Source organism: Bicyclus anynana, chromosome 18 (genome assembly GCF_947172395.1).
Source record: "Bicyclus anynana chromosome 18, ilBicAnyn1.1, whole genome shotgun sequence".
In the NCBI taxonomy this organism is placed as follows: domain Eukaryota; kingdom Metazoa; phylum Arthropoda; class Insecta; order Lepidoptera; family Nymphalidae; genus Bicyclus; species Bicyclus anynana.
Genome location: NC_069100.1, coordinates 15,174,262 through 15,201,743, shown reverse-complemented (window position 1 = coordinate 15,201,743; position 27,482 = coordinate 15,174,262). Strand labels below are relative to the sequence as shown.

Here is a 27,482-nt window from a genome sequence, read left to right as displayed (position 1 = left end):
TTTTTGTTTTGTAGGGTTTACTTCCAGGGTGGTCCCATTTTTTTCATGTCAGGATCTGATGATGGCATCCTAGAGAAATTGAGGGGAACTTTCGAAAGTTGTAGAGACGGCTAGTACGTTTGTTAGTGTTTCCATAAGGTATTTTAAACCACTACAACTTTATGAAGGTTTGGAGTTGGTCTGATGATGGAGCCGATACACAGACGATGGAACTCGTCAAGGATTTACAGCAGTCACCTTTTGTTTGGGCTTGATTAATGTGTATTGATGAGTACTTTCCACCTATATGGGTTGTGACTGTATTAAGGATCTGGTGATGAAGACGAGGGACAGTGAAGAGAACTCCTCGACGGTTCACAGTAGCTACCTTGTGTTTGGACTTGATAAATTTGTTTTGATGAGAACTTACCACCTAGATGGATTGTGACTGTATTAAGGGTCTGATGATGAAGACGAGGGACAGTGAAGAGAACTCCTCGACGGTTCACAGTAGCTACCTTGTGTTTGGACTTGATAAATTTGTATTGATGAGAACTTTCCACCTAAAAGGATTGTGACTGTATTAAGGGTCTGGTGATGAAGACGAGGGACAGTGAAGAGAAATCCTCGACGGTTCGCAGTAGCTACCTTTGTGTTTGGACTTGATAAATTTGTATTGATGAGAACTTTCCACCTAGATGGATTGTGACTGTATTAAGGGTCTGATGATGAAGACGAGGGACAGTGAAGAGAACTCCTCGACGGTTCACAGTAGCTACCTTGTGTTTGGACTTGATAAATTTGTATTGATGAGAACTTTCCACCTCGATGGATTGCGACTGTATTAAGGGTCTGGTGATGAAGACGAAGCACAGTGAAGAGAACTCCTCGTCGGCTCACAGTAGCTACCTTGTGTTTGGACTTGATAATTTTGTATTGATAAGAACTTTCCACTTAGACAGGTTGTGACTGTACACACGCAGTGGGTATGCTAACACTAAAAATAAAAAAATAAAAATTTTAATAAAAAAAATTCAACCGACTTCCAACTCAAAAAATAACTTTAACTAAAAAGCAAAAAATAACATCATACCTATGTGCTACCTTCTGATCAGTTTGAAGGCGGTGCCAAGCCAGTGTCGTGTTTTAATTAAAGCTATTTCTGGAATAACCACAGAAATTTTGTAGTTTAAACGTATTTAATTAAAACATCACTGGCTTGGCACCGCCTTCAAACTGATCAGAAGGTAGCACATAGGTATGATGTTATTTTTTGCTTTTTAGTTAAAGTTATTTTTTGAGTTGGAAGTCGGTTGAATTTTTTTTATTAAAATTTTTCTCTATAACTTCACAGTAATCCGAACTAACTTCGTTTGGAAATCTTTGTCTAAAAATAAATTTGCGACATTAGAGCTCAAGGAAAAACAGTTATTTCGCAATCGCAGACTAGACAGACAAAATGTTTGTCTATTTGCATAAAGTGTCAGATGAATCATTCGTCTTAAAAACTGTTAAAACATCCTCCTTCTGAAAACCAGTTTAATAACAGTTAATTTGATTTCCAAAAAAAAATGCTCCCAATTAATATCTAGACACAATCACAAATTGCATTAAAAAGTATTTAGAGTTTAACTCAAATCTCAGAATAAGGAAATGATAGAAGGAACGTAATCAAATCATATAATTTTAATCACCTATGTACTTGTAAATTAACAGATTTTCATAGAGTTGTCAAGAACAGAATAAATCATGAGGAGGGTTTTAACAATGTTTTATGTAAAATAACTTCAATACAGACTTTAAAGTTTTAGAGATAATCAATTTTACGCTTGAAGGCTGTTTATAATAATCACCTGGATACTAAGTGATGAATTTAATGTAACATGATAAAGTTATTCGGATGTTTAAGTGGAAAACCTTTGTTGCTCGGCTCACCTCACCACAGCATTACTTACATTTGTGCAAACACTGATCACACAACAACAACACAACCGACAAATAATAAAGCCCTCAGCAATCTGAAGCATCACATAAGCTTTTAAAGCCTTTACATCCTCTATAGTCTATACTCTTTGATTTTAAAATGGTATCTCTAAAACTAGGCAAGCTTGAATTTTAATTCATAAAACAACTTTATAACAACCATATAATTCATGACGATTCATAACGATGAAGTTCAGCTTGTTGTCAGAAAAAATAAACACGAAGAAATATACTTGTTCGTGTTTATTCACGCGATGCGATGCGATCAATCTATGTATTTCCAATTTCGCTTACATGTAATTTAGAAAAAGTTTTATAGCTATCTATGTTTTCCCTTTCGTCTGTGATTCAATAAAACGGTTTCATTAGACAACGCAAAATAAAATTTCAATACATAGACACTCATCGAAAAATAAATCTTGTCACAATTGTTACAAGACATAAAGTTGCATAAATGTTTACGACGTCTTTTTAAATACAATCTTAGATAAAAATCAACTGACTTCCAATGGTAAGTACATGCAAATATGTGACTTAAGATCTAAACATTAAGTATAAAATTCATTGATTTAAAATTGCGTCTAAAATTGGTACAAAAAAACCGTTGAGAGAAACCTGTATGGCATTGTGATAAGGTTCAAACTATTTGTCTGTTATATTACGCGGCATTATTCGTGTTGCCAGGTTAAGTAATTTACCCTACAATATGGGAGTAAAAATAAACCAATAACGACATTTAATTGAGCTTAAGCAAGTGTTTCTTTAAATGTGTTTATTTTTACAAGTTACATTTATGAATATGGATTTACTTTGAAATATGTAACTTGAAATGTGAAAAACAATAGTAGATTGTTATACAAGGGGCTAAAAAGACCCATTATATACGAGGTATATTCATTTATATTATATATGTTTAAGGTATACTTGTTTAGCCCCGCTGTGGAGTGGTAATATGACAGTGTTTTTGAGCAAGAGTAGTAAAAAAATATTTATTATGTTTAAAATTCAAATTAAATATTAACGTTAATAAATATTAAGGTTTACCTACTTTTACTCTTTTGCTGCATTTTAACCGACTTCAAAAAGGAGGAGGTTCTCAATTTAAGCGGTATATTTTTTATGTATGTACATCGATTACTCGAAGACGACATCCTGAATCGATTTGAAAAATTCTTTTTTTTATTAAAAAGAAGTACCTATAACTAGTGTATTGGTAGGGTAATACCTACCTTTATTTGGTTCCATAATATGGTGTTCCATAATTTCCAGAAAATCAAACAACTTTAATGAATTAATATTTAAAATGTTTATCATATGGGAAATCTCCATATAAGCAGCTGTCAACACCGGGACTAACTTCACGTCAGTGGGCCAACAATCGCCATGCGCAGGAGTCGCGCTAACGGGTGACAACTATTATCAATACACAATCGTAAAAAAAACGTTGTAACTTTTAAATAAAACAAACCTTGACATGTGAATGTTACTCATATCTTTAATACAAACTTTAACAAAGTGCCACGCGGACAGAAAAACAACGAATTCACAAGTGCTTTGTGTTTAGAACATGTTGTAAATGCAAAATGGAGGATGTGTATACAATTAAAGTGAAAACTAAGCCCGACACCAGGAATCTGTATCCGTCTGAGAGGAGGTACTCAGCTTCCACCGTGTCTGGACTCGCTTGGGTGCATATTGCGTTGGCGTCTACGTCATTTTTACTAGCTTGCCTCGCGTTGGTCAACCCGAACGCAGATGAAGTCGATCTCGAGAAAAACGTGACCAACTCCGACAACACAACAGAAATATTGGAAGAAACGACTAACAATACGTACATATTAATTCTTGCACCGTCTTTGATAACAATTTTCGCGTTAGCTGCGGGCATTGCGTCCATTTTCGCTTCCATAAGATGGTATATAGACAGAAACATAACATGGCTCTTCATAATGTCAACGATATCGACTTTAGTTTCATTTGTTTCGTTTACAATGGTAATTGTATGGTTAGTGTCGACCGAAGACGACATATCAGAGTTTTACAAAGACAAAATACCTTTTAAAGACATATTTATAATCAAACACAGTGACATTATCGGGAGAAACGAATCTCATTTTGTGATACCGCGGAATTCTACTGAAGTCAAGGAGGAGGTTTCCAAACTGTTCACTAAACGTGTTCTATCGATTAATATATTGATCGCAGCGTTTTTAGAACTGTTGTGGTCAATATTGAGCGTCAAAATATCTTACAAAGGCATGAGAAGCAATTATAAAGAGGAAAACGATAGACGGGGCAACTGCATATCTGTTGTAACCACAATAAAGGGTAACAACACAAAAAAGAGGCCGATGAAAGGCAAATTCAATCCCAAACCGGATTTAATAGACCAGTACCCGAGCAGGAAGATAAAAAAGATATTCCTGGCGCAGAACGACAACGGTTTCTATTTGAAAAACCAGAACAACAAAATGAAACAGAACACAGAGACAAGTTCGGAGTTCTACAAAGAACGGATGTTGAATTTCCTAAACAGATGCGCTGAAGGGGTTTCTAACGCTGAAATGAGAACCCCCAGCGTCCAATCTGAAGCCGTACTTAACCCCATCCCAGAAGTAGCCAGCGTCGATATTAACTTACAAGAAAGTAGTAGCAGCAAAACAGAAACGAAGGAATCTAACAGAGTGACCCCCGTTAGTTGGGGGGATACCCCAGAACACACGATCTACAATCAAAACACCTTGAATTTCGAAAAAATATTCAGTTTTCGGAAGAAACTCGACGTGGAAACGGAAAAAGTCGACGAGGCGAGTGAAAATGCACAGAACCAATAACGCGTGACAGGAGGAGCGAAGAAAGTGATCGTTTTTGCGTAATTATTATCGAGCCGACACAGACTGCAAGAAATGTAAAGACGAAAACATGCACTTTTAAAACAATTAAAAATTGATGTGAGCTGGCGTTACGTAGTTTTCAGTTGTATCATTTATTTATATTGTAATTACTCGTAACGGTTATACTAAGCCGACAATACAATGTTTAAGTTATAAGTAACGATAAACCTGGCGACTTAATGTGGAACTACGGCTAAGCCACGTATAATACAGTTTTTCAAACTAGGGAGGTACAGTGAGTTTGTCATTCGTGGTTTTTACTCGTAGATTTGCTCTCTATTATTTCAATAATTTCTAATGTATGTGATACGATAGTGATACAAACTTTTTGTTACAACCTATAAAAAGAGTCTAAAAAAAAGAGATTGTTTAGTGAGTAAAATCTATAAACTAGTAAACTGATTTTAATCCTGTCCTAACAGGTAGAGTAACTAAGACTAGAACAATATAATAGCGAGTGTCATTGAAATCAAGAACAAAAACAATGGAGAAAAAACACATTATTCAACGCAGATTATATAAATTTTAAGCGCAGATCATCTTTAGTCGGAATGAATATAGCATTAGCAACGAACTTGTTGTGATTCAAATAAGGATTTTAGAAACTATTGTTAGATTGCAGTCTTCAGAAATATAATCGCTTGAGAAATCTGCTTATTTTTTGCTCCATTGTAAGTTATTTTGGTGGAATATCTATAGATTAATATTATTTTAACTATTGTATAAAATATTGCAAACAAGTGCGACTTAGTCTGCTTATACCATTATTTTCCTTAAGTCGACTTCAGTAAATCAAAAAACTTGCTCCAAGCTTAGGTTTACCTGTCCTAAGCCGCATTGAAATAGGTTATTGTGTTACTTAATTTCAAAGCAATATCAATAAGAGTGTTAACATTGATATTTCGCGCCACGCATATGTGCGCCGGACATTGGAGTTGTCTATCAGTGTTCCACTAGTCTGTGTCTATTAACGCCTGCAGATTGCTGCAAGTTTATGGACCATAAAACAGACGGCGTAATTGTTATGTGTATAAAATTATATATGTATAAAAACGCTTCTCCTGTCAGTCTGGATTTTTCATTACTAAGCCTGCTGTAAATATAAGAAAAGCGAAAAATTTACGACCTCTCTAGAGCCGTTGGTAATGATATGGTTGGCAAGAGGCCCTGGGTTCGATCCCTAGATCCGGTCAATTTAAGTTTTTTTTTAATTTACTCAGGTTTAATGTAGACTTCGGCCGTGGGTACCGATAAAATACCGTCGATAATAATTTAAAGATAATGCCTACTTAACTATTTTTTATATAATAATTAATTTAAGTTGTAAAATATTATAATTATGGCATTTATATTTCATACTTTTTGTAATTTTATTTTTTATAAAATTATACCTACTGTACAAAAATAATATTATGTTTTCTTTACCTTTATTTACATAGGTATCTGGTAAGTTATAGAACACTAGCAGACGCCCGCGACTTCGTCCGCGTAAAATTCGATGTCAACTTCACTACTACCCCTACCCTACCCTATTTTTTATATGGTATTATTAACATAATACCATATAAAAAACAGTAAATATAATTGTAGCGTAAATATAAGTCCACCACGCTGGACCAATGCGGATTGGCAGACTTCACACATGCAGAGAATTAAGAAAATTCTCTGGTATACAGGTTTCCTCACGATGTTTACCTTCACCGTTTGTGACACGTGATATTTAATTTCTTAAAATGCACACAACTGAAAAGTTGGAGGTGCATGCCGCGGACCGGATTCAAACCCACATACTCCGGAATCGGAGGCAAAGGTCATATACACTGGGCTATCACTGCTTCATTTTCCTTAGAATTGTAATTTTCATAATTCTTGAAACATTTACAATTTATCCATTTTTTATGAAAATAACTTTAAAAATGTTCAAAAAGAATACAAAAAATTTTAATAAAAAAATACAACCGACTTCAAAACCTAAAAACGTACCCACTAAACTAAAAAGTGAAAAATAACATCATAATATGTTCTACCTGTTGATCAGTATGAAGGCGGTGCTAAGCCGGTGATGTATTAATTCAAGCCATGTGAGAATATCTTATAGCTTTAGATTTTGCAGACAGTGTTGTTTCATGTGGTCCTCTCAGAAATGGCTTAAATTAAGACATTACCGGCTAAGCACCGACTTCATACTGATCAACAGGTAGAACATATTATGATGTTATTTTTCACTTTTTAGTTTAGTGGGTACGTTTTTAGGTTTTGAAGTCGGTTGTATTTTTTTATTAAAATTTTTATTATTTTTTCATTTTTAGTGTAAAATTTCATCTCAAACAAATACATCAGACCCCTAATAACAGACAGAACTCATCTTGGTAGAAAGTTCTCAGCAATATGAATTAATCAAGGCCAAACACAAGGTAGTTACTGTAAACTGTTAAGGAGTTCCCTTAATTGTCCTTGGTCTTCATCACCAAACCCCTAAATGACAGTCACAACCTATATATGTGGGAAGTTCTCATAAATACAAATTAATCAAGCCCAAACACAAGGTAACTACTGTAAATCGCCGAGGAGTTCCCTCGTCTGTTTTATGGCTCCATCATCAGATCGATTTTAAACCTTCATAAAATTGTAGTGCTTAAAAGTACTAAATGGAAAAGTATACGAACACACTAGACACCCATATAATTTTCGAAAGTTCCCCTCAATTTCTCCAGGATTCCATCATCAGATCTTGACATGATGGCAATGGGACCAAATGGGGACTATACCGTTTCAAACAAAAAAAGAATTTTGGAAATCGGTCCAGGCGTCTTTGAGTAATCGGTGTACATACATAAAAAAAAAAAAAAAAAAAATTACCGACTGAATTGAGAACCTCCTCCTTTTTGAAGTCGGTTAATAAGGAACTCAAGATAAATTGTAAACGCAAATAATATTTTCAATTATTGTCATCTTTATTGTATCGGGAAACCACGGAGCGTGTGTGTAACACTTTTGTTTCTAATTGTACTGCAGATAACTATTATTTTAACTTACTTGCTGGGGTCTATAATATATCTACTTATTAATTATTTTTTCTTTACAAGTTTGCCCTTGACTACAATCTCACCTGATAGTAATTGATGATGCAATCTAAGATGGAAGCGGGACAACTTGTGAGGAGGAGGATGAAACTCCACACTCCGTTTGGTTTCAACACGACATCGTACCGGAACGCTAAATCGCATGGCGGTGCGTCTTTGCCGGTAGGGTGGTAACTAGCCATGGCTGAAACCAGCCAACCAGCTCTGGACCAATTAAGAAAACCTCAATCGGCCCAGCCGGAATCCAGAAATTGTTTTAAATTACTTTTAAAAAAAAAATCTTTAGGTGCCTACCTACTGTATAATAATGCGTAGGCACTTGGTTATTGTTTCAAACTGGCTGCTACCGACTCTAATCAACAATGAACAATTTAGCCAATAAAAACTGCAACAATATAAGATCATTGTTCCGAGTACAATATCTACACCATACAATAAAGTCCAAGAAATACTTACAAGCAAGTAACAAGGCCAGAGTCTATGCGGTTTCGGTACTCGAGAGTTAAGAGCGCGCAGCGCGTCGGTACGATATGGATGAAACTGGAAGCGCAAACGAGACGCCGAATTATGACTTTCACGTGAGTGAAAAGCACGGAGCGATTGACGCGCGACGCAAATTTTATGACGTGAGCGCTAAAACCATTTTTACCTAATTGCAAGTAAATTAAACAACATAACGAAAAACAAAATGGCCATGTTCAAGATATATACCTAATTTTCTATACAAAACAAAAATTTTAAGGAAATAAGTTTGCTTTTCCTGAGATTGAAAGCAAAATGTGAGCAAAACATGTATTTATCAAAAAATAAACTATCGAGAAAAGTTTTAAAAATTTTGTATTTTGTATAGTCATAACGAAGCTAACACTTTGAAATATCATTTACCCAAATATCAGGCTCCTAACTTTTCCAGAATCTGAGATCAGAACCATTTGTAACCACCAAATTACATATTGCACACTCTTTAATCATAACTATGAAGATCAATGAGAAACATGAATTTGAAGACGACGCCAATTTAAGTTAATTTGAAAAATCCCAGGCTCATGAGGATTATTTTGTAACTAGCAGACGCCCGCGACTTCTCATAAACTCTTTAATTCAACCCTTACAGTAGTATCGCTGTAAAAATGGAGTAACTTCTCCCGTTTGCCCAACATTTCCCTTCACTGCTCTGCTCCTATTGATCGTAGATGATGATGATGATGAAAAGTATACTATAACCTGTCCAGGAGTATGAGGAATCCGTCGAGTACTTTTTGTTCTATAACGAACATACAGACAGACAGACGAAAATTTTACTGATTGCATTTTTTATAGTTATTTTGGAAATTATTCATGTACAGAATTGGACTCTCTACAGATTTATTATAAGTATAGATGATGTTTATTTATTTTTAACCGACTTCCAAAAAGGAGGAGGTTCTACGTTCGGCTGTATGTATGTTTTTTTTTTTTTTTTTATGTATGTCCAGCGATAATTCCGTCATTTGTGGACCGATTTTGAAAATTCTTTTTTTGTTTTAAAGGGTTTGATTCCAGGGTGGTCCCATTTTTTTTATGTCAGGATCTGATAATGGCATCCTGGAGAAATCGAGAGGAACTTTCGAAAATTGTAGAGATGGCTAGTGCGTTTGTTAGTGTTTTCATAAGGTATTTTAAACCACTACAATTTTATGAAGGTCTGGAGTTGGTCTGATGATGGAGCTGATACACAGACGATGGAACTCGTCAACGATTTACAGCAGGTACCTTTTGTTTGGGCTTGATTTATTTGTATTGATGAGAACTTTCCACCTAGATGGGTTGTGACTGTATTAACGGTCTGATGATGAAGACAAAGGACAGTGAAGAGAACTCCTCGACGGTTCACAGTAGCTACCTTGTGTTTGGACTTGATAAATTTGTATTGATGAGAACTTTCCACCTAGATGGGTTGTGACTGTATAGGAGGTCTGGTGATGAAGACGAAGGATAGTGAAGGGAACTCCTCGACGGTTCACAGTAGCTACCTTGTGTTTGGACTTGATAAATTTTATATTGATGAGAACTTTTCACCCATATGGATTGTGACTGCATAGGGGGTCTGATGATGAAGACGGAGGACAGTCACCTTTCACGTTTTTCTGAATATTCATATTACGTGTGGATAAAGGGGGAGTGAAATTTTGTATATGAGTTAAGGTAGTATTTTTAAAATTGGGATTGTAGGACTTAGATACTTATCATAAGAAAATACGTTTCAACTAATTGCTCATTAATTTTTATTCACACTCAGTTAGGTGTGCTAACACTAAAAATTAAAAAATAAAAATTTTAATAAAAAAAATTCAACCGACTTCGAACTCAAAAATTAACCTAAACTAAAAAGCAAAAATAACATCTTACCTATGTGCCACCTTCTGATCAGTTTGAAGGCGGTGCCAATCCAGTGTCATGTTTTAATTATAGCCGTTTCTGAAAGAACTTGTGTAATTGTAACATGAGAAGAAATTGTGTAATTTAAACGGCTTGAATTAAAACGTCACTGGCTTGGCACCGCCTTGAAACTGATCAGAAGGTAGCACATAGGTAAGATGTTATTTTTGCTTTTTAGTTTAGGTTAATTTTTGAGTTCGAAGTCGGTTGAATTTTTTTTATTAAAATTTTATTTATTCTTTATTGAACTAAAAAGTAAAATAAGTACAAGAATACTATAGAAAGAAAAAATATAAGTAATAAAATAAATAAATAATTTGTTAGATTTAGATTTGTAAGCTATTTGTGTCGTGGGTATTTCTTACAGTTTTCGCTTTTAAAAATTTTAAAAATTCTACTTCACAGAACACAAGACGCTAAAAGCTAACGCTTTTTCTATTCTATATAAAAGGATATGCAATCGTATTCCACAATGTAAACATTCTATTTTGTTTTAATAAGTAATTAAAAATAAATCATGAGATTTGCTCAACGTGTTACCTAGTTAGGTCCCTGACTATATTTTTGACCTTAGAGCGGCCTACAATCGTGAATACCGATTCTAAAAATCCGACCTCACTCCTACCTACGAGTAGGTACGAGTAAATGTACTAACTCCCGTCATTTATAAATATACTTAAACAATACACATCACTATCTAGCCCCAAAGTAAGCATACAGAGTAGCTTGTGTTATGGGTGCTAAGATAGTTGATATTATAATATTAATATACAATTATATACTACATATAAATACTTATATAATATATAAATACACAGACACTGGAAAACACCCATGCTCATCACACAAATATTTTCCAGTTGTGGGAATCGAACCCAGGGCCGTGGATGCAGAAAGCAGGGTCACTACCCACTGCGCCACGCGGCCGTCATATTACAATATTTTCACTTCCCTATAATTAACCGACTTCCAAAAAGGAGGAGGTTCTACGTTCGGCTGCATGTATGTTTTTTTATCTAATGTCTTCTTCTCTAACACATTTGCAAATGCCTTGTTTTTTAATCGATTAGTCCTAGGTTCCATTCCCAACACTTAATAGGATTTAATATTTTTTCTAAACTGTGGTAGGTATAGGTTTCGGCTTTTTTCGGCGATAGATCAATTTTTTTTTTATTTAATTCATATATTTCAAGTAAAGTTGGTAGAGATCAACCTACCATCGTTTCTACCATTTCTACTGAGAATTCATTCATTCATTATCAACCCATATTCGGCTCAGAATGAGAGAGGTTATGCCAATAGTCCACCACGCTGGCTCAATGCGAATTGGTAGACTTCACACACGTAGAGAATAAAGAAAATTCTCAACTACTGAGAATATCCGGCAATAAACTCAACAATGGGGATGATGACTAGGTTTGAATATATTGATTTTTATGATACATTCGGGTAAATAAGGTCAATGTTAACTAATTTATACATAAAAAGCAAAGATTGTCTGGATATTTGCAAAATAAATAAGATTATAAAATTTCAAAATTTATTAAAAATATTTCATCGTAATTAGATGAAAATTGTGACATTTTTTAATATATGAACTATAAACATAAACGCACAAATAACAAATATATTAGTAATTTTGTTTGAACGCACATACAAATCTAACGATCATTACATTGCCTACGACGTCATTAGTTCGTGCCATTTTGTATGGGGCGTTTTTCAGGGTTCCGCGGCAGTGCCCCAAATGATTGAATGACTCTTTAAATCCCTGCAGCTCCGAAAGTAATGATCGCAGATACCCTGTTACTTTTACAAAATTGCTTTACTATTAGTATACTCTTAATTTATATACAATTTAAAAAACTGTCATCATCCAAAAATAATGATAGTGTGGACATTTCCTTACACTTATTCCGTACATTCATTCCGTATGAACTTTGAACAATACAATGAAATTGAATAACAATGAAGTGCGCGTACAAGGAATGAAGATATAATTAGGTACATATTATATTCTGCAAGTTTTTTATATGGATGCCCAATGATCACAGTTGCGTGCACAATAGTTTTAACTAGGGTAACTAGTGGATATGACCTCTGCCTTCGATTCGGAGGGTCTAGGTTCGAATCCGGCCCAGGGCATGCACCAAGCACCTCCAATTTTTCAGAATGTGCATTTTAAGAAATTAAATATCGCATATCTCAAACGGTCAAGGAAAAACATCGTAAGGAAACCTGAGAGCGTGTGTGAAGTCTGCCAATCCGCATTGGACCAGCGTGGTGGACTATTGGCCTATATAACACCTAATCAGCTTCCACCTTCACACAAAAAGTAAAACTATAACAAATTTTAATGTTATCATCAATTGTAATACTGTATGATTATTTAAAAAAAGCAACTGTTGAGTTTCTTGCCGGTATCTTCTCAGCAGAACCTGCCTTCCGAACCGGTGGTAGAATCTTTACAAATAGTCAACTGACGTGTCAAAAGTGCTTGTAAACTGAGCCTACTTGAAATAAAATATGATTTTTGATTTTGATTTTGATTTTTAACCCCTCGCATTCTGAAAAGAGACTCGTGTCCAACAGTGAGCCGCACATGGGTTGTTAATGATTAACCATTCTTCATACAGATTGTGCGAAATGGAAAGTTCCCAGGTTCGTAATGACTCCTCAAAACATTTTTAGAAGAACTTATAGACGAAATATTTTTAATGTAAGTACTTAAATCTTCATTTTATGCCTATTGCTGTTACTTCCACTAGCTAAGAGCCTAAAATATTATTAAAAAGTATAGTTTTTGGTATTGTCGGGCGTCATACTGAACCGATTTTTAAATTCTTTTAGTGTGATAGGCAATATTTCATCCTACATATACATCGCAGGGTATAACGACCAACGCATTAAAACGAATATTGTGGTGCAGGGTAATGTTGGGCTTTGTATAGTCGGATGCAATCTTTTGACGTCATCGAAATCGAAATAAGCCCGCAGGTTGATGCAATGCTGCCGCGCCACCGCGTAACCAGGTATACCTAAAATCTTAGCGCACTATGTTCGGAAACATCAAAAAGATTCCATCCGGCTATAACAATCAACGGCTTCAATGTGTCTACCCAACCAAGGTTTTGGTTGATAGGAGGCTTCGGTCGTGGCTAGTTACTACCTTCAGTGGCGTGCACTTCATGGATGCATAAACGTAATGCATACCCTGAGAATACATTACGAACCTGTATAGGAGTGTTCAATTTTGTACATATAGTGCCTACCCTAGTTAAAAACTTTGTGCACGCCACTGACTACCTTACCGGCAAAGACGTGCCATGCGATTAGCGTTCCGGCACGATATCATGTAAAAACCGTAAGGGGTGTGGATTCAATTCCTAAGAAATTAGCCCGCTTCCATCTTAAGATTGCATCATCACTTACCATCAGCTGAGATTTTAGTCAAGGGCTAACTTGTAAAGAATAAGCTTCCAGCTTAGTTTTTTTATTGAAAATTTCTTGGAAATAGCCTGACCCAGGACGTGAACCCAGTACCTCCTGAACTCTTTTATCACATCAACTTAAAAATTTAAAATAAAAATGCATTCTGAAAAATATGTTACGTATTTTATTTTCGGTAAACGAAAAATTACAAAAATAGATTTTATTCTAAACTATTTAATAATACTAGCTAGTTTATTATTACCATATCACTTAACAAGGAACACATTTTGCGTAGAAATACAAAAATAAGGGGTATTCACACAAGATACAATAACCTAATTATTATCAATAGACTCCGCGCCACGAAAGAAGTCCCGCGGCTAAAACCTGAACTAAAATTGACAGCGTCTTACACAAATGATAACGCCGCGTCTGGACTTCTTTCGTGGCGCGGAGTATATTGATTTTGTTGCCAGAGATGAACTTCATGTTTTTTTTTTTTAATTTTAATTTTAATTTTAAAAATGTTCACAAAATAAAAAAAACACTATTAATCAAATGTTACTAATAATAATGTAATACTTAATTACTTATTTTATTTTTAATTAACAATTATGTGAATACCCCTTCCTTAAAAAGTAGTTTTTTAAATCTATTTTTTATATCAAAGGTGGGCAAAATTGCATATAAAACCTAGGTAAAAATACAATACACCTAACTTAAATTAAAACAAAAATGTTGCCAGTAAAAAAACAAAATAAAAAATCATTATGATTTATATATTTTTGGTGCAAAAAAAGTTTACAAAAACAAAATAGTTTTTTATGAAGTGAAAAAATGCAAAAAATATTGGTTTTTTTTCTTTTTAAAAGGCGAGTTTTTAGTTTCATGCCTTAAAATAGAAAACTAAGAAGTACTGTATTTAATTTGACTGATTTTTTAGCGACCACTCTACATTGTTTGTGGTACTTTCATCTATCCTCCCGTAGACAGAGAATGTAATAGACAAATAGATTGCCTTGTCCCGTTTCTTTACTGATACATAAGAGACGTGATATCCTAGTGGATATGACCTCTGCCTCCGAATCCGGAGGGTGTGGGTTCGAATCCGGTCCGGGGCAATGCACCTTCAACATTTCAGTTGCCTGCATTTTAAGAAATTAATATCACGTGTCACAAACGGTGAAGGAAAAACCTGCATACCAGATAATTTTCTTAATTCTCTGCGTGTGTGAAGTCTGCAAATCCGCATTGGGCCAGCATGGTGGACTATTGGCCTAATCCTAATCCTGAGAGGAGACTCGAGCTCAGTAGTGAGCCGAATATGGGTTGATAACGACTAATTTTGACGGGCCCTTCTAAGGCACGGTACGCAAGTGGTCTCTAAGTTTGGAGCATACTATACATGTGTCATAGTATAGAGTATAATAGCTTTCGAAGTATAAGTGCATTATACGGATATATTATTTGAGAGGCTCTTCAGTGAAGTAAGGGTGCTCGAGACAGTCCAGCGCTGTGAGACGTTTGGCCGGGTCGAACACAAGCATACCCTGAAAACAAAGTTATGTCTTGAATTAAGGTTAAACTCTCATTTGTTTATTTCTCATTTTTTTTTAATTTTTAATAATGTTATACATACAAAATATACAAAACACCATTAAAAACTTAAAAAAAAAAATTAATCCATAAATATAAATTAAATTGAAATAAAATTTTATATAGTCGAACATAACATCGCAAATAATACTACATTTTATCAAAAAGGTTTGTGAAATCTGCTGTCTACCCTGGTCTGGCTAGTTAATGATATTTTTTCCCACGTCATTTCTATCGAATTTAATATTTTGTAAATAGTGTTAGTTAAAATGAAGATAATGTTATATTTATTTATAATTTAATTGAATCTTAGGCCTGTGTAAATTTCATTCTTAGAATCGAAAGAATAAATTTCGTTTTAGTTCAACTTGTCATCTTTTTTTATGGGAAACACCGGAAACGGAAATTGAATTGTCAGAATTCTACGGAATTACTAAATGGACTATAATTAATTAATCACTGTACAAATAATTAATATGTGTGAATTGACTATTTGTAAATTAAAATGTTTTTTTTTTATAATGATATTGCAAGCTGTAAGGCGGAATTTGGTGTTTTATTTCAATAAGATCTGACTGTAACCTGAATTCGCAGTAATAATTTTTGATTAATTGATTGATGGAAAAGCTGTACCCTGATCATGTCCAAGGCGTGCGGATGTATCCGGGGCAGCACGTGCGCCAGGTCCTGCGGCGGGTAGTCCGGGAAACTGTCCGCCACGATGGCCACGTTGTCGGGCCACTCGTGTCGCGGCGGACGGCCTATCAGTCTGGGAAAGTTCCATTAAATAAATAAATAAATATACTTAAACAATACACATCACTATCTAGCCCCAAAGTAAGCATACAGAGTAGCTTGTGTTATGGGTGCTAAGATAGTTGATATTATAATATTAATATACAATTATATACTACATATAAATACTTATATAACGTATAGATACACACAGACACTGGAAAACACTCATGCTTATCACACAAATATTTTCCAGTTGTGGGAATCGAACCCACGGCCGTGGATGCAGAAAACAGGGTCACTACCCACTGCGCCACGCGGCCGTCATTGTTTTCATTTATTAAATCAAACTAATTTATCACACTATACTTTCTTTATTTCTTTACATAATTTACATTTTACATAATACAATAATACTCTAAATCAATAATTTAATTGATATTTGATATATTTTAATAATATTGCAATACATACCCACAATAACTGGATAGATCTCGCGAAGACAGTTGAACAAAGAATGAAGGCCACTATGACAGCCAGCATCGTCTTATATAGCCAGACGAGTCAGAGATTTTGCCGCCATATTGGCGGAAGTCATTGTTCAACTGTGTTCATTACATTCAGTAGCCATCTTGGCGGAAGTCATTCTTCCACCATGCTCATTACATTCATTTAATAAAAATAGGTAAACATTAATGATATCAATATAGAATCTATTATTAACAATTGCTAGCCAATAGCTTTTATGACCACCATTTATCTATTAAACATTGTTTCTCAATGCCTAGATGACAACACGCATCTTAAAAGCTCGCCCGATTACACTTTTCGTAACGCATCCACCAACTTACTCCACATCTCAATCGTGCGTAAAGAAGTTTTACTAAAAATGACAATTTTAACTAAAATTTGAACCGAAAAAGGATGATCCACCAAGACCGCTCAGCAGGAGCAGCACTCACCTGAATATGGCGTGAAGTTGCTGCGAGTCGCAGTCGGCCTGCAGCAGCGGCGCGCGCGTGTGCAGCTGCGCTAACACGCACGCACACGACCACACGTCCACCGCCGTGTTGTACGACACGCCCAACAGCACCTCGGGCGGACGGTACCATAGAGTGACCACCTGGAACCGTTATCACAATAAATTAAATAAAAAACAATGCGCCATCTATTAATCTCAGGTATAACTACAGGTGTCAAGTGTGTCAAGTGGACACTTGTCAAGATATAAAGATAAGAGATGGATTTACCAAACAACTAAATGGCAGAGCCCAATTGGCAAAAGAAATGTAGGAAGACAGAAAAAGAGATGGGTCGATGACATAATAAAAACAGCAGGAAATAACTGGATGCATATGACCAAAGATAGCGAAAAATGGAAAAAGATGGAGGAGGCTTTTACCCATATAACAAAATAAAGACTGGAAATAAAGCTATAATAATAATAACTACACTACACTTGAAACGTACAAAAAGGGATTGTTTCAAAGTTCTTTAACAACGCCACCTATTGGTAGTTTAAAGTATCAAACACTGCTTCATTGTGCCCATAGATGGCAGCTTGCAGCTTTTTGGTAACGCAGTCACACTACTACCCAAGTCAAGCGTACTTAAAACAGAAAATTCGGACAAATTGAAAAGTAAAAACATACCACGCTGGTGAGCTTCATCTCCGTGTCATAAGTCTTGGCGAGACCGAAGTCAGCTAACTTGACGCGCCCGGTGGAGGTCACCAGCAGGTTGTGCGGCTTGAGGTCGCGGTGCACTATGCGGTGGGAGTGCAGGAAGTCTACGCCCGACAGAATATCGTACGACATACTCTGTGGATAGTGCAAATTATTCTGGCTGTAAAGGACTGGTATCTAGGGCCGTAAAATAAATTTAAAAAAAAATTTATAAATCTATAGCTATAGTGTGCGTAAAGTAAATACGCAAGTGGCAAATCAGAAAGATGGCAACATCAAATATGCTGTCCGTCGAGCACAGACTTATTTTGTTGTAAGTTTCTTTCTTTTCTTTTCTTTCTTGAGGGAATATGAGGATAGAATACTATGTCTATGTTACTCGAAACAACTTAACTTGAAGTACATACCCTGATTCTGTTCTCTGACAGTGGTCCGGGAGCTCTTTTCAAGTATGAATCTAAGTCTTGCTCAACATGCTCAAACACTAGGAACAGCACCAGCTGGTGATCCCTTTCCATTGACTGCCCTCCGTGACAGACATCCAGGAGTCTGAAATGAAGTATATGTACATACATACATTATATCTCTTTTATTTACAATGACATAATAGAGATCTTTCGAGAGTATGATGTGGAAAAGCCAGCGACGGAGCAGAATACAAAAACTAGTGTTTTTCATATAGCATGGGTATGGTGACAATTGCCTTATGATGTTCATAATACGTACTATTATCGTGAATCACGGTGAACTTTAAAGAGTGAAACGAACTGTCATGTCATGTATCTGAAAAACACTTTAGAAGCCTAGTGCATGGATGGTCTGGCTAATTGTTCAGGTGCTCTGACATTACTAGCTGACCTAGTTGTAGTAGTTGAAAATACATCTAAAACTTCATCAAAATTGGTCAAACCTTCACAGAGCAGTGTGGCACCTGACACTGACACGAGAATTTTATATCAAGACTAGCTGACGCAGCGCGGTTTCACCCGCGTGGTTCTCGTAGGAGTAGGGGAATAATATATCCTTTCTATAGCCTATATAGCTTCCCTCAATAAACGGGCTGAAATAATTTTTTAAATCAGACCAGTAGTTCCAGAGATTAGCGTGTTCAAGCAAACTAACTCTTCAGCTTTATAATAATTATATGTATAGATTGAAGTATGATATACCTAACAATGTTAGGATGTCTGTATGCCTCAAGCTGCCTCAGCAATGCTATTTCTCTGACGGTTGACAGTGGGATCCCATCTTCAGTGAGAGCCACTTTGACCTTCTTCATGGCTACAATCTGCCCATTGTTGTGTAGGTCTCTGGCTTTGTATACTGTGCCGTATGCGCCTGAAAACAACAATATTTATTGATTTATGGTAACAAAATTTATTGATTTAAAAAATAAAAAATAAACTATGTTTATTTCAGGCCTTGACCCATAGTTGTTAGTGTACAAAAAAAAAAAGTGATTTATGGTAACTATAACATTATAGTTGCCCAATTTGGCAACTTGCCAAGGTTTAGCATATTATGACCAATGACATATGAGTATTTTATGGAGAAAAATATTGAAATATAGACTAATGGTAACAGAGTTGTCCCAGACCCATTTCTTTCTTCCGAATGGAATGAAAGGGATGGCAATATTTACGGTTGTGCTGCTATTTCTTTCCAAGAGATATATTGTAAATCGCATGCTAGCTGGGCTACATTACAATAAATGAGAATTACTAACAAGATTACAGAAAAAAAAACCAAGTACAAAACACCAAGTAATTCATTATCAGCCTATTTTAATTGTCCACTACAGAGTGAGGCCACACTACTTACAGAAGAGGGTATATGGAGCTTAAACCCAGCATGCTGCTCCAATGTGGGTTAGTGCCTTATATTTTCCCCCAAACTTTTTATCACTTAGGAGTAGAATTTATAAAACTCATGATTATGTCCAGTAACCATCATACAAAAACATATTTAAAAAAGAATTATATCTCCCCTTCTGGTCAATTCTTACAACCAAGTGGCACTGCTAGTGGTTGAACAACAAGAAAAGCAACTAACATAACTAGATATGACTATTATTAATTTATTACTGCTGTAAACTGTCTATTTTTATTATCACTACAAAAAAGTCTATGTTCTGCATGAAGTACTAATTTATCTGTATACAAAATTCATCTAAGACACTTCAGTCAGGGGTTTGGATAGCTGTGAAAAGATAACATACAGATACAGACCAACTTTCGCATTTTTAATAATAACAAGTATAAATATTGAGGCAAGTGAATAATACATAGAGCCATCGCACTCATAACTCTCTCATGTTCATGGACTAATAATTATTTTCTTATTCTTACTGTATCCGGGTGAGCTAATTATTTTTAATTGAAAACACAAAACCAACTAAACTTGAACTTCGTAAAGTTTTAAATTTATTCAAATTCAAAGTTCGAAATTCGAATAGCATTTGAAAATGACAGAGGTTTGTTTATTTTTTTTTATAATGTCATTAGATGTCATACACAAAGCGCAAGCGGCGAAGTAATACCGGCACATGGCTGTTGAAAGGTTATTACAATGAGGTTTTATTTATCAGCCACCTGTTCCAATGACGTTGAGTTCCTCGTACTTTTTCGCCGTTTGGAATAATGCACCGACGTCGCTTATGGAAGCCATGGCCGGCGGGCTCTGGGATGAACTACTTCCACTGTTCGAAGACATTTTACAGCACTATTTAAACTGTATTTAGCCCACAAAACGCACTATTGCTTATTAAGTTTACTATGCTTATATCTAATATCACATTTTATACAGTTTAGTTTTTACATACAACTTCACTTTCAAGGCTAACAAAAGTTTACAGGAAACTTTTTTGATAATGTTATGAAGTTGAGTTGAGATTGCTATTTGCTATTGCTACTTGCTTTATAGTTGCTGTTGCTGGTTATGGTTGAGCGCGGTGCGGTTGGCGGGGCAGGGAGTTGAAATTGAAACACCTGGTGTATAAAACGGCAAAAAAACGTCGCCATCTGAAACGAATGTACATAGAAATAAAAATCGACTTCTTAATTTAGTAAAGTTATAAAATTTGTATCAGCAGCACCATATTTACGTTTGCACGAAGTTCTATGTGTTGCCTAAAGATGGCAGGAATAGGAATAATTAGGTTCTTGAGTTCTAATTTCGTACTTCATCCGAGGTTCTAAACATGAATTTTAAAATTACTATTAAAGACTAACCTGGGAATCTAAAAGAAATATAAGTTCGTGAGACATTGAAAAGTGGTAAGTAAACATCATTTTAATACCTAGTTATACTTTGGTTATAACAAGTTAGCAAAACAACAAATAATATGCTATAGATTACATCGCCATCTTGCGTGTTTTTTAAAAAATACTGATGTAACACTAGATGGCGCTAACTCTTCATTTTTGTGAATCTGATTTCGAATTTCTTTTTATTTTACTTTTGACTGCTAAAAGGTAGTATCAATTTTATTTTTGGAATATGAATGAAAAATCAATGATTTATTATTTTAGAAAATGAGTTTGGAATTTCAGCAAAAAAGATATACTTGGGCTCGTCCGGGATTTGAACCCGGGACCTCTCGCACCCGAAGCGAGAATCATACCCCTAGACCAACGAGCCACACTTTCTAGGTGCGAATTTACCGACTGATTTCTTATAGGTATGACGTCCACTGTTAAAATAAAAAAAAATATTTAAAAGATATTTTATTTATTAAAAATAAAAAAAAATCATATATTATTATTATGATCAATATGATATACACAATATTTATCAATACATGAAAATAAAATTGAAATGTCTGTCTGTGATTTCAAAATATGCAAGGCTGCGTTTTTTCAAGTGTTTTCTCAAGTTATTTTTACGATTATGCACAAACTTTTTTTAATTATTTGTCTGTATGTTTGTCCGGACTAATCTCTGGAACAGATTAACTGATTTTAGTGGGTCTTTCACTGAAAGATAGAGATAGGTATTGAGCAATAAAGGTAAAGCAATAAATTTTTATCCCGGAAAAATATATGGTTCCTGTAGGATTTGTGAAATACTTTAGTCAAAAGTATTAAATAGTAGTCAAAGTCACGGACGAAGTCGTGGGTGTCTGCTAGTTTAAAATAAGTATTTTTTTATCTATCTAAAATACTTAAGTAGGTCCACCTACCTATATAAATACTAGTACTTATGTAGTAAGTATGTTTATGTTTTAAAGTTATTGTTTTTATTTTTAAACACCTATTTAAAAACAAATCAAAGTTCCAAAAAAATTGATAAATCAGAAATTACAGATAGGTGTTTATAGTCAAATTGAGTAGGTATTTTAAACTATGTAAACAAACAAAAACAGCTGACTCAGGGGTGCTCAACATTTTATCATTATTTACGAATATTATCATGAAATAAAACTTCCTGTGATAAACAAATATTTTTTTAATTCTATATTCCTATATAATATATCCTGTTATTTATCAAACAGATAATGCTTCACTTATATTAAGGGTTCCGTAGGCAATAAAGAACTCTTATAGTTTTGTTTCTTTATTATGTAGAAGCAAGCATAAGGTTTCCTCGACATATTTAAACACATTAATCAAAACGGTTTTCTCGGAGGACGATAAGGGTGATTGATTCGTACGTTTCTTTTTTGGTGACGGAAACAATAGCAACGCGGAATAACTGCTCCGGCTAGTACCAGGCTCCGGTTCACTAATTCTCGTACTAAACTAAATAAAATTAATTAATTAAACTGATAAAAAACCCGACTGCATAAATGATAAAAAAACTGAAAAGAAAAAAAAAGCTCAGTCCAGAAGTGTAGAAAACAATTAGAAAACAGTCGGGACCTATTATATTGAATAGAATGATTTTCGTCTACATTTTTTATTAGGTCCCGACTTTAGTTTGATCAATTTTTATATCATTTATGCCGGGTTTTTATATTTGTTTAATTAATTAATTTATTTCACACTTTTTAGTTACGATAGATGGTGAATTTCGGATTTATTGGTTACGTTTGTTACAAAGTACGATAATGTATACCTAAGTCCAACCGAAATTAAGTAAATATTCTTCTTTTAAATCTACGCAACCCTCGGTGGCCGAATCCGACTCGCACTTGTCCGATTTTTATAATCAATATATTTCTTTTAGTCTATTTTAGGTGTTTTATAACTACACTTCATAAACCTCGCACCTTATAGTCGTCCGCCTCGCGTATTATGTATAGACTGAATTAATATTAGAATTAATAAATAACGTTTTCCTAATTGTAGTTTTTTTAACATGGCCATGATATACTATTTTGAAATTCTCACAAAAATCCCTTGAATTTGATTCGCATGTTGCAATATTCACAAAAAAAAAACTTCACCCCGATTCTATAGCGTCTCACAGTCGTCTTGTTGGTTTTTTTTTTTCTAATTTCACCTATCTAAGAACACTTGGGTTATTAAAACAAATCTAACGTTATCTGAATTACGTAAATCCGTTCAACGGTTTGTAAGATATGAGGTAATAAAGAATATTACATACATACATACAAGATACGCGCGAAAAACATAACCCTTCTTGCAGTCGGGTAAAAACAGTAAACAAACAACAAATAAACTATAATTAACAATAACAACGAAACGAGAACAAAACGAAATAACAAAAATTACAAGGGAAGAAAATACGCACGACAGACTGGATTTAGTTAACGAATCATTAACGAATACTGATATATAAGTAGGAGTATTAGTCATAGACAGCAAATAAAGTAGTGTTCTGTGCTGTGAAGTGTGAACTGTCAAATGTCAAATCTTCTTTCACTTATTAATACAAAATCAAAAAAAAATATCATAGTATATGTGGTAATTCTGCAATAAATGAAAGGTTAAATTCACATTAAAATAAAAGAAATCATCGTTTTAATTACAACTTCTTTCTTCTTTTGATATGAAAATACGACATTTATAAAATAATTAAAGTTATAATTTAATTTTATAAATGCACATTTAATACCCATAAAACTCAATATCTTTATTTTTCATAATGGTTTGTGACTCATGTCTGCTTGGGTTCTTTTTATGTCGTTTGTATTGTTTTTGTGCAAACTCTATATATTTAACATAGAGGAATTAGAAATGGAAATGGATCGCACCCAAATGCAGCAACAAAATTGTCTGTCGTTTTTTGAAGGGTACGAGGTAAACTCAGTCATCGATAATATTTAACAAAAATAAATAATAAAATATTTAACAAGAATAATATAATCTGTACACAGAATATTAAATAAATGGATCGATGTTTTGCTGTTTGTTCGTTCGTTAGAAGAATAGTATCTATTTTTCTTTTAGATATTGTTTTTATTACAAATTTATTATTTATTATAATTATGTTTTTGATGACCCCCGTGGCGCAGTGGTATGCGCGGTGGATTTACAAGAAGGAGGTCCTGGGTTGGATTCCCGACTGGGCTGATTGAGGTTTTCTTAATTGGACCAGGTCTGGCTGGTGGAAGGCTTCGGCCGTGGCTAGTTACCACCCTACCGGCAAAGACGTACCGCCGAGCGATTTAGCGTTCCGGTACGATGCCGTAACCGAAAGGGGTGTGGATTTTCATCCTCCTCCTTACAAGTTAGCCCGCTTCCATCTAAGACTACATCATCACTTACCATCAGGTGAGATTGTAGTCAAGGGCTAACTTGTAAACAATAAAAAAAAAAATCTTAGATTGCATCATCGCTTACCATCAGGTGAAACTGAAATCGAACGTCACGTCATCTTTTAGTGAATTAGAAGTTGTTGACCATTTTTTATGCCATTGAACTACTTCCTACACAAGCCGGAATGATTAGGGAGTTTTTTCAGTCGACGAAAACGATTACAACAATGAAACATCGATACGATATAAGTATACACGCGTTAGATCGTTGATTGATTGACAGAGAGGTAACGTCTTGCGAGGCAGGTCCTTCTATAATTAGTCCAAGATAATTAATTAATTGTATGTGAATCCGGGCTCAAAAGAGCTAGAACCCAGAGCCGTAAAGCTTATTATTAAAAATAAAATGTATGTAAATCGAAACGAAAAGTGTCGCTTAAAAGAACCTTTTTGAGTAGTATTATTGTTGTTTAAAAAACCTAAAGTTGTGGACTATAGAAAGTTGGGCGCGAAAGGGGGAAAAAAATTACCGCTACACGACACCCTATACCCATCACTTTCTTTTGCAAGAGATGCGTATCTCATCTCCTCTTCTAACACATGGCTGAACGAAATACCGCGCCAGTTGTACATGTTTCGGGAGACGATGCGCGCGTTCCAAAAGAAAGATGGCCGTTTTACTTACAAAAATATTAATCAGTGAAACGTCTTTTATAAATTGCTGAGTGTAAATTATAAAATAACTTGGGTGATTGAATAATTTTAAACATTATCCAATTATTTAGTAGTGTTTATAAAAGTGTATCAACCGGAACTGTGTTAGTGTGGTGTGGTGAAAGTTTTTGTGTTAAGAAATAAGATAGTGCGTTGTCTTCCACATTCAAAATATTCTTTTTTTGAATAATCAGCTGTTCCTGTGATAATCTGTAAGTATATGTCTCATTTTGCTTATAATTTCTCGAAATTAAATATGGATATAGGTAGGTAGGACTTATCTGTAATTATTTGAAGTTTTTCGTAATATTAACATGATTGGGAACTTAAATCTACCTACCCACTTTTTATTAGTAGGCATGACTCACTCGAATTTCCTTTTAAAACGGTTTTTTACAATTTTGTTATGAACTAAAAAACCGGAAATGTGACATCGAGCCTAGGACTTGCATAGGTAGGGCATCATCATCATTAACAGCCTAGGTATGTTGACGGCCCATTACAGTACCAGGCCTTACTCCTTATAGGAGAGGAAATATAGAGCTTAAACCCACCACACTGCTCAAATATGGTAATGGTCTGACCAGTTATTATTTGGCAATGGTGGTGACTAATGTAATGTTGAATCGCGCAATATTAAAAAATAGAATTAGGTATTTTTTTAATTTAGAAAGTTGTGCCTTTTTTATATTCTGATCATATCTAATTCACGTTCATTTCCATTTAGTCTAAAATAATGTATTAAGACCATTCCTAATATATCATGATCAGAATATGAAAAGGCACATCTTTCCATCTTCTAATGTTATTAGTCCAACGGGCTGGGATCGAACCCACTCTCCTTTCGTATAGGTAAGAGAAGAAGAGGGGACTCGTGATTAGTCTCACCACGCTGCTTCTACGCATGATGGCGGGTTTAGACTCATGTTTGACTCAGATTTATGACTTCATTTTGGAGCCGTGATAGCCGAGTGGATATGACCTCTGCCTTCCATTCGGAAGGCGTAGGTTCGAATCCAGTCCGGGGCATGCACCTCCAAATTTTCAGTTATATGCATTTTAAGAAATTAAAGATCACGTGACTCAAACGGTGAGGCTAGCGTGGACTATTAGCCTAACTCCTCTTATTCTGACAGGAGACTCGTGCTCAGCATTGAGCCGAATACGAGTTATTAATGATGGTGATGATGACTTCATTAACGTGACTTAAATTAGAATCACTTGATGCACTGATTTAATTAATTAACAGAATTTATTGAGGAAGTTAAACGAATCAGTCACCTGATATTATCGAATGTACCCCACGCCTAAGCTCCTGGCACGTGGAATGACATCACAATGATTAATGACATGGCCTAGTAACGCAACTAAGCGAAGAGTTATCTAGAATAGACTAGACTAGACTTTAGTAAGCTAGACTAGACTTTAGTTAAGTTACTTAGACTTAAGTAGAAGAGAAAAAAAGGAAGAAAATAAAGAACAAAATCGGACAAGCACGAGTCGGATTCGCCTACTGAGGGTTCCGTAGATACGTAGAATAATTAAATCTCAGGAATGGAATTGCGCAATTTTTGCCAAGCTTTTCCCGAATGTTTTTTATCAAGATTCAATTACAAATGTATAGTTTTGAGATTTTTTCTCGAAATTGTGGCTATACCTATATTGCCAAATTTCGTAGTTCTAGGTTAACGGGAAGTAGGTATCCTATGAATATAAATTATTTTGAAAATGTCGAAATATGAGTTTTTTTTTTTTTATTCTTTACAAGTTAGCCCTTGACTACAATCTCACCTGATGGTAAGTGTCTAAGATGGAGGCGGACTAACTTGTTAGGAGGAGGATGAAAATCCACACCCCTTTTGGTTTCTACACGGCATCGTACCGGAACGCTAAATCGCTTGGCGGTACGTCTTTGCCGGTAGGGTGGTAACTAGCCACGGCCGAAGCCTCCCACCAGCCAGACCTGGATTAATTAAGAAAATCTCAATCTGCCCAGCCGGGGATCGAACCCAGGACCTCCGTTTAGTAAATCCACCGCGCATACCACTGCGCCACGAAGGCCGTCATAAGTTCTACGTGGTTCTACTTCGACGGTTTAAATTTAAACTTGATCCTTTTATGTATTCCCTGAATAAAAGGGTCTTAACAGACAGACAGACAGACGGACAACTAAGTGATCTTATAAGAGTTCCGTTTTTCCATTTGAAGTACGAAACCCTAAAAACGTTTATTCTAAAATTGCACCACACAATAACTTAACATTAGTTTAGTACTCGTTAGTACCTACCTGGCTCAGTATCGT

General features: G+C 35.1%; 3 protein-coding genes and 1 non-coding gene across 6 annotated transcripts in view; 2 read left to right on the top strand and 2 right to left on the bottom strand.

The window, feature by feature from the left end:
• The first annotated feature begins 3,314 nt into the window (after nucleotides 1–3,314).
• Nucleotides 3,315–6,264, top strand: LOC112043869 (uncharacterized). The gene has a single exon (XM_024079526.2). It carries the CDS (start codon nucleotides 3,546–3,548, stop codon nucleotides 4,794–4,796), a length of 1,251 nt encoding a protein of 416 aa, XP_023935294.1. The 5' UTR covers nucleotides 3,315–3,545; the 3' UTR covers nucleotides 4,797–6,264.
• Nucleotides 6,265–13,950: 7,686 nt separating this feature from the next.
• Nucleotides 13,951–20,824, bottom strand: LOC112056244 (cyclin-dependent kinase 6). Of its 2 annotated transcripts, none has more exons than XM_024096633.2 (7): nucleotides 20,721–20,824; nucleotides 18,975–19,143; nucleotides 18,213–18,354; nucleotides 17,773–17,940; nucleotides 17,083–17,243; nucleotides 16,019–16,154; nucleotides 13,951–15,339 (listed from the first exon to the last, which is right to left on the bottom strand). In XM_024096633.2, exons 2-7 carry the CDS (start codon nucleotides 19,082–19,084, stop codon nucleotides 15,253–15,255), a joined length of 804 nt encoding a protein of 267 aa, XP_023952401.2. In that variant the 5' UTR covers nucleotides 19,085–19,143; nucleotides 20,721–20,824; the 3' UTR covers nucleotides 13,951–15,252. The 2 variants fall into 2 exon arrangements, with proteins under 2 accessions (XP_023952401.2, XP_052742852.1); XM_052886892.1 differs by having other exon boundaries at nucleotides 20,397–20,758.
• A 238-nt stretch (nucleotides 20,825–21,062) lies between these two features.
• The window catches only part of LOC112056082 (uncharacterized), a 57,242-nt gene continuing 50,822 nt past the window's right edge, over nucleotides 21,063–27,482 (top strand). Inside the window, exon 1 of one of the 2 annotated variants that reach the window (XM_052886891.1) lies at nucleotides 21,063–21,080. The gene's annotated coding sequence lies outside the window, so the exon portion shown is untranslated. Of the gene's footprint in view, nucleotides 21,081–24,946; nucleotides 25,393–27,482 lie in introns of those variants that run through there. The other variant, XM_052886890.1, reaches the window with a different exon arrangement.
• On the bottom strand, nucleotides 21,373–21,444 carry Trnap-cgg (transfer RNA proline (anticodon CGG)). Its single transcript has one exon. It is a non-coding gene; the product is annotated as a tRNA-Pro (tRNA).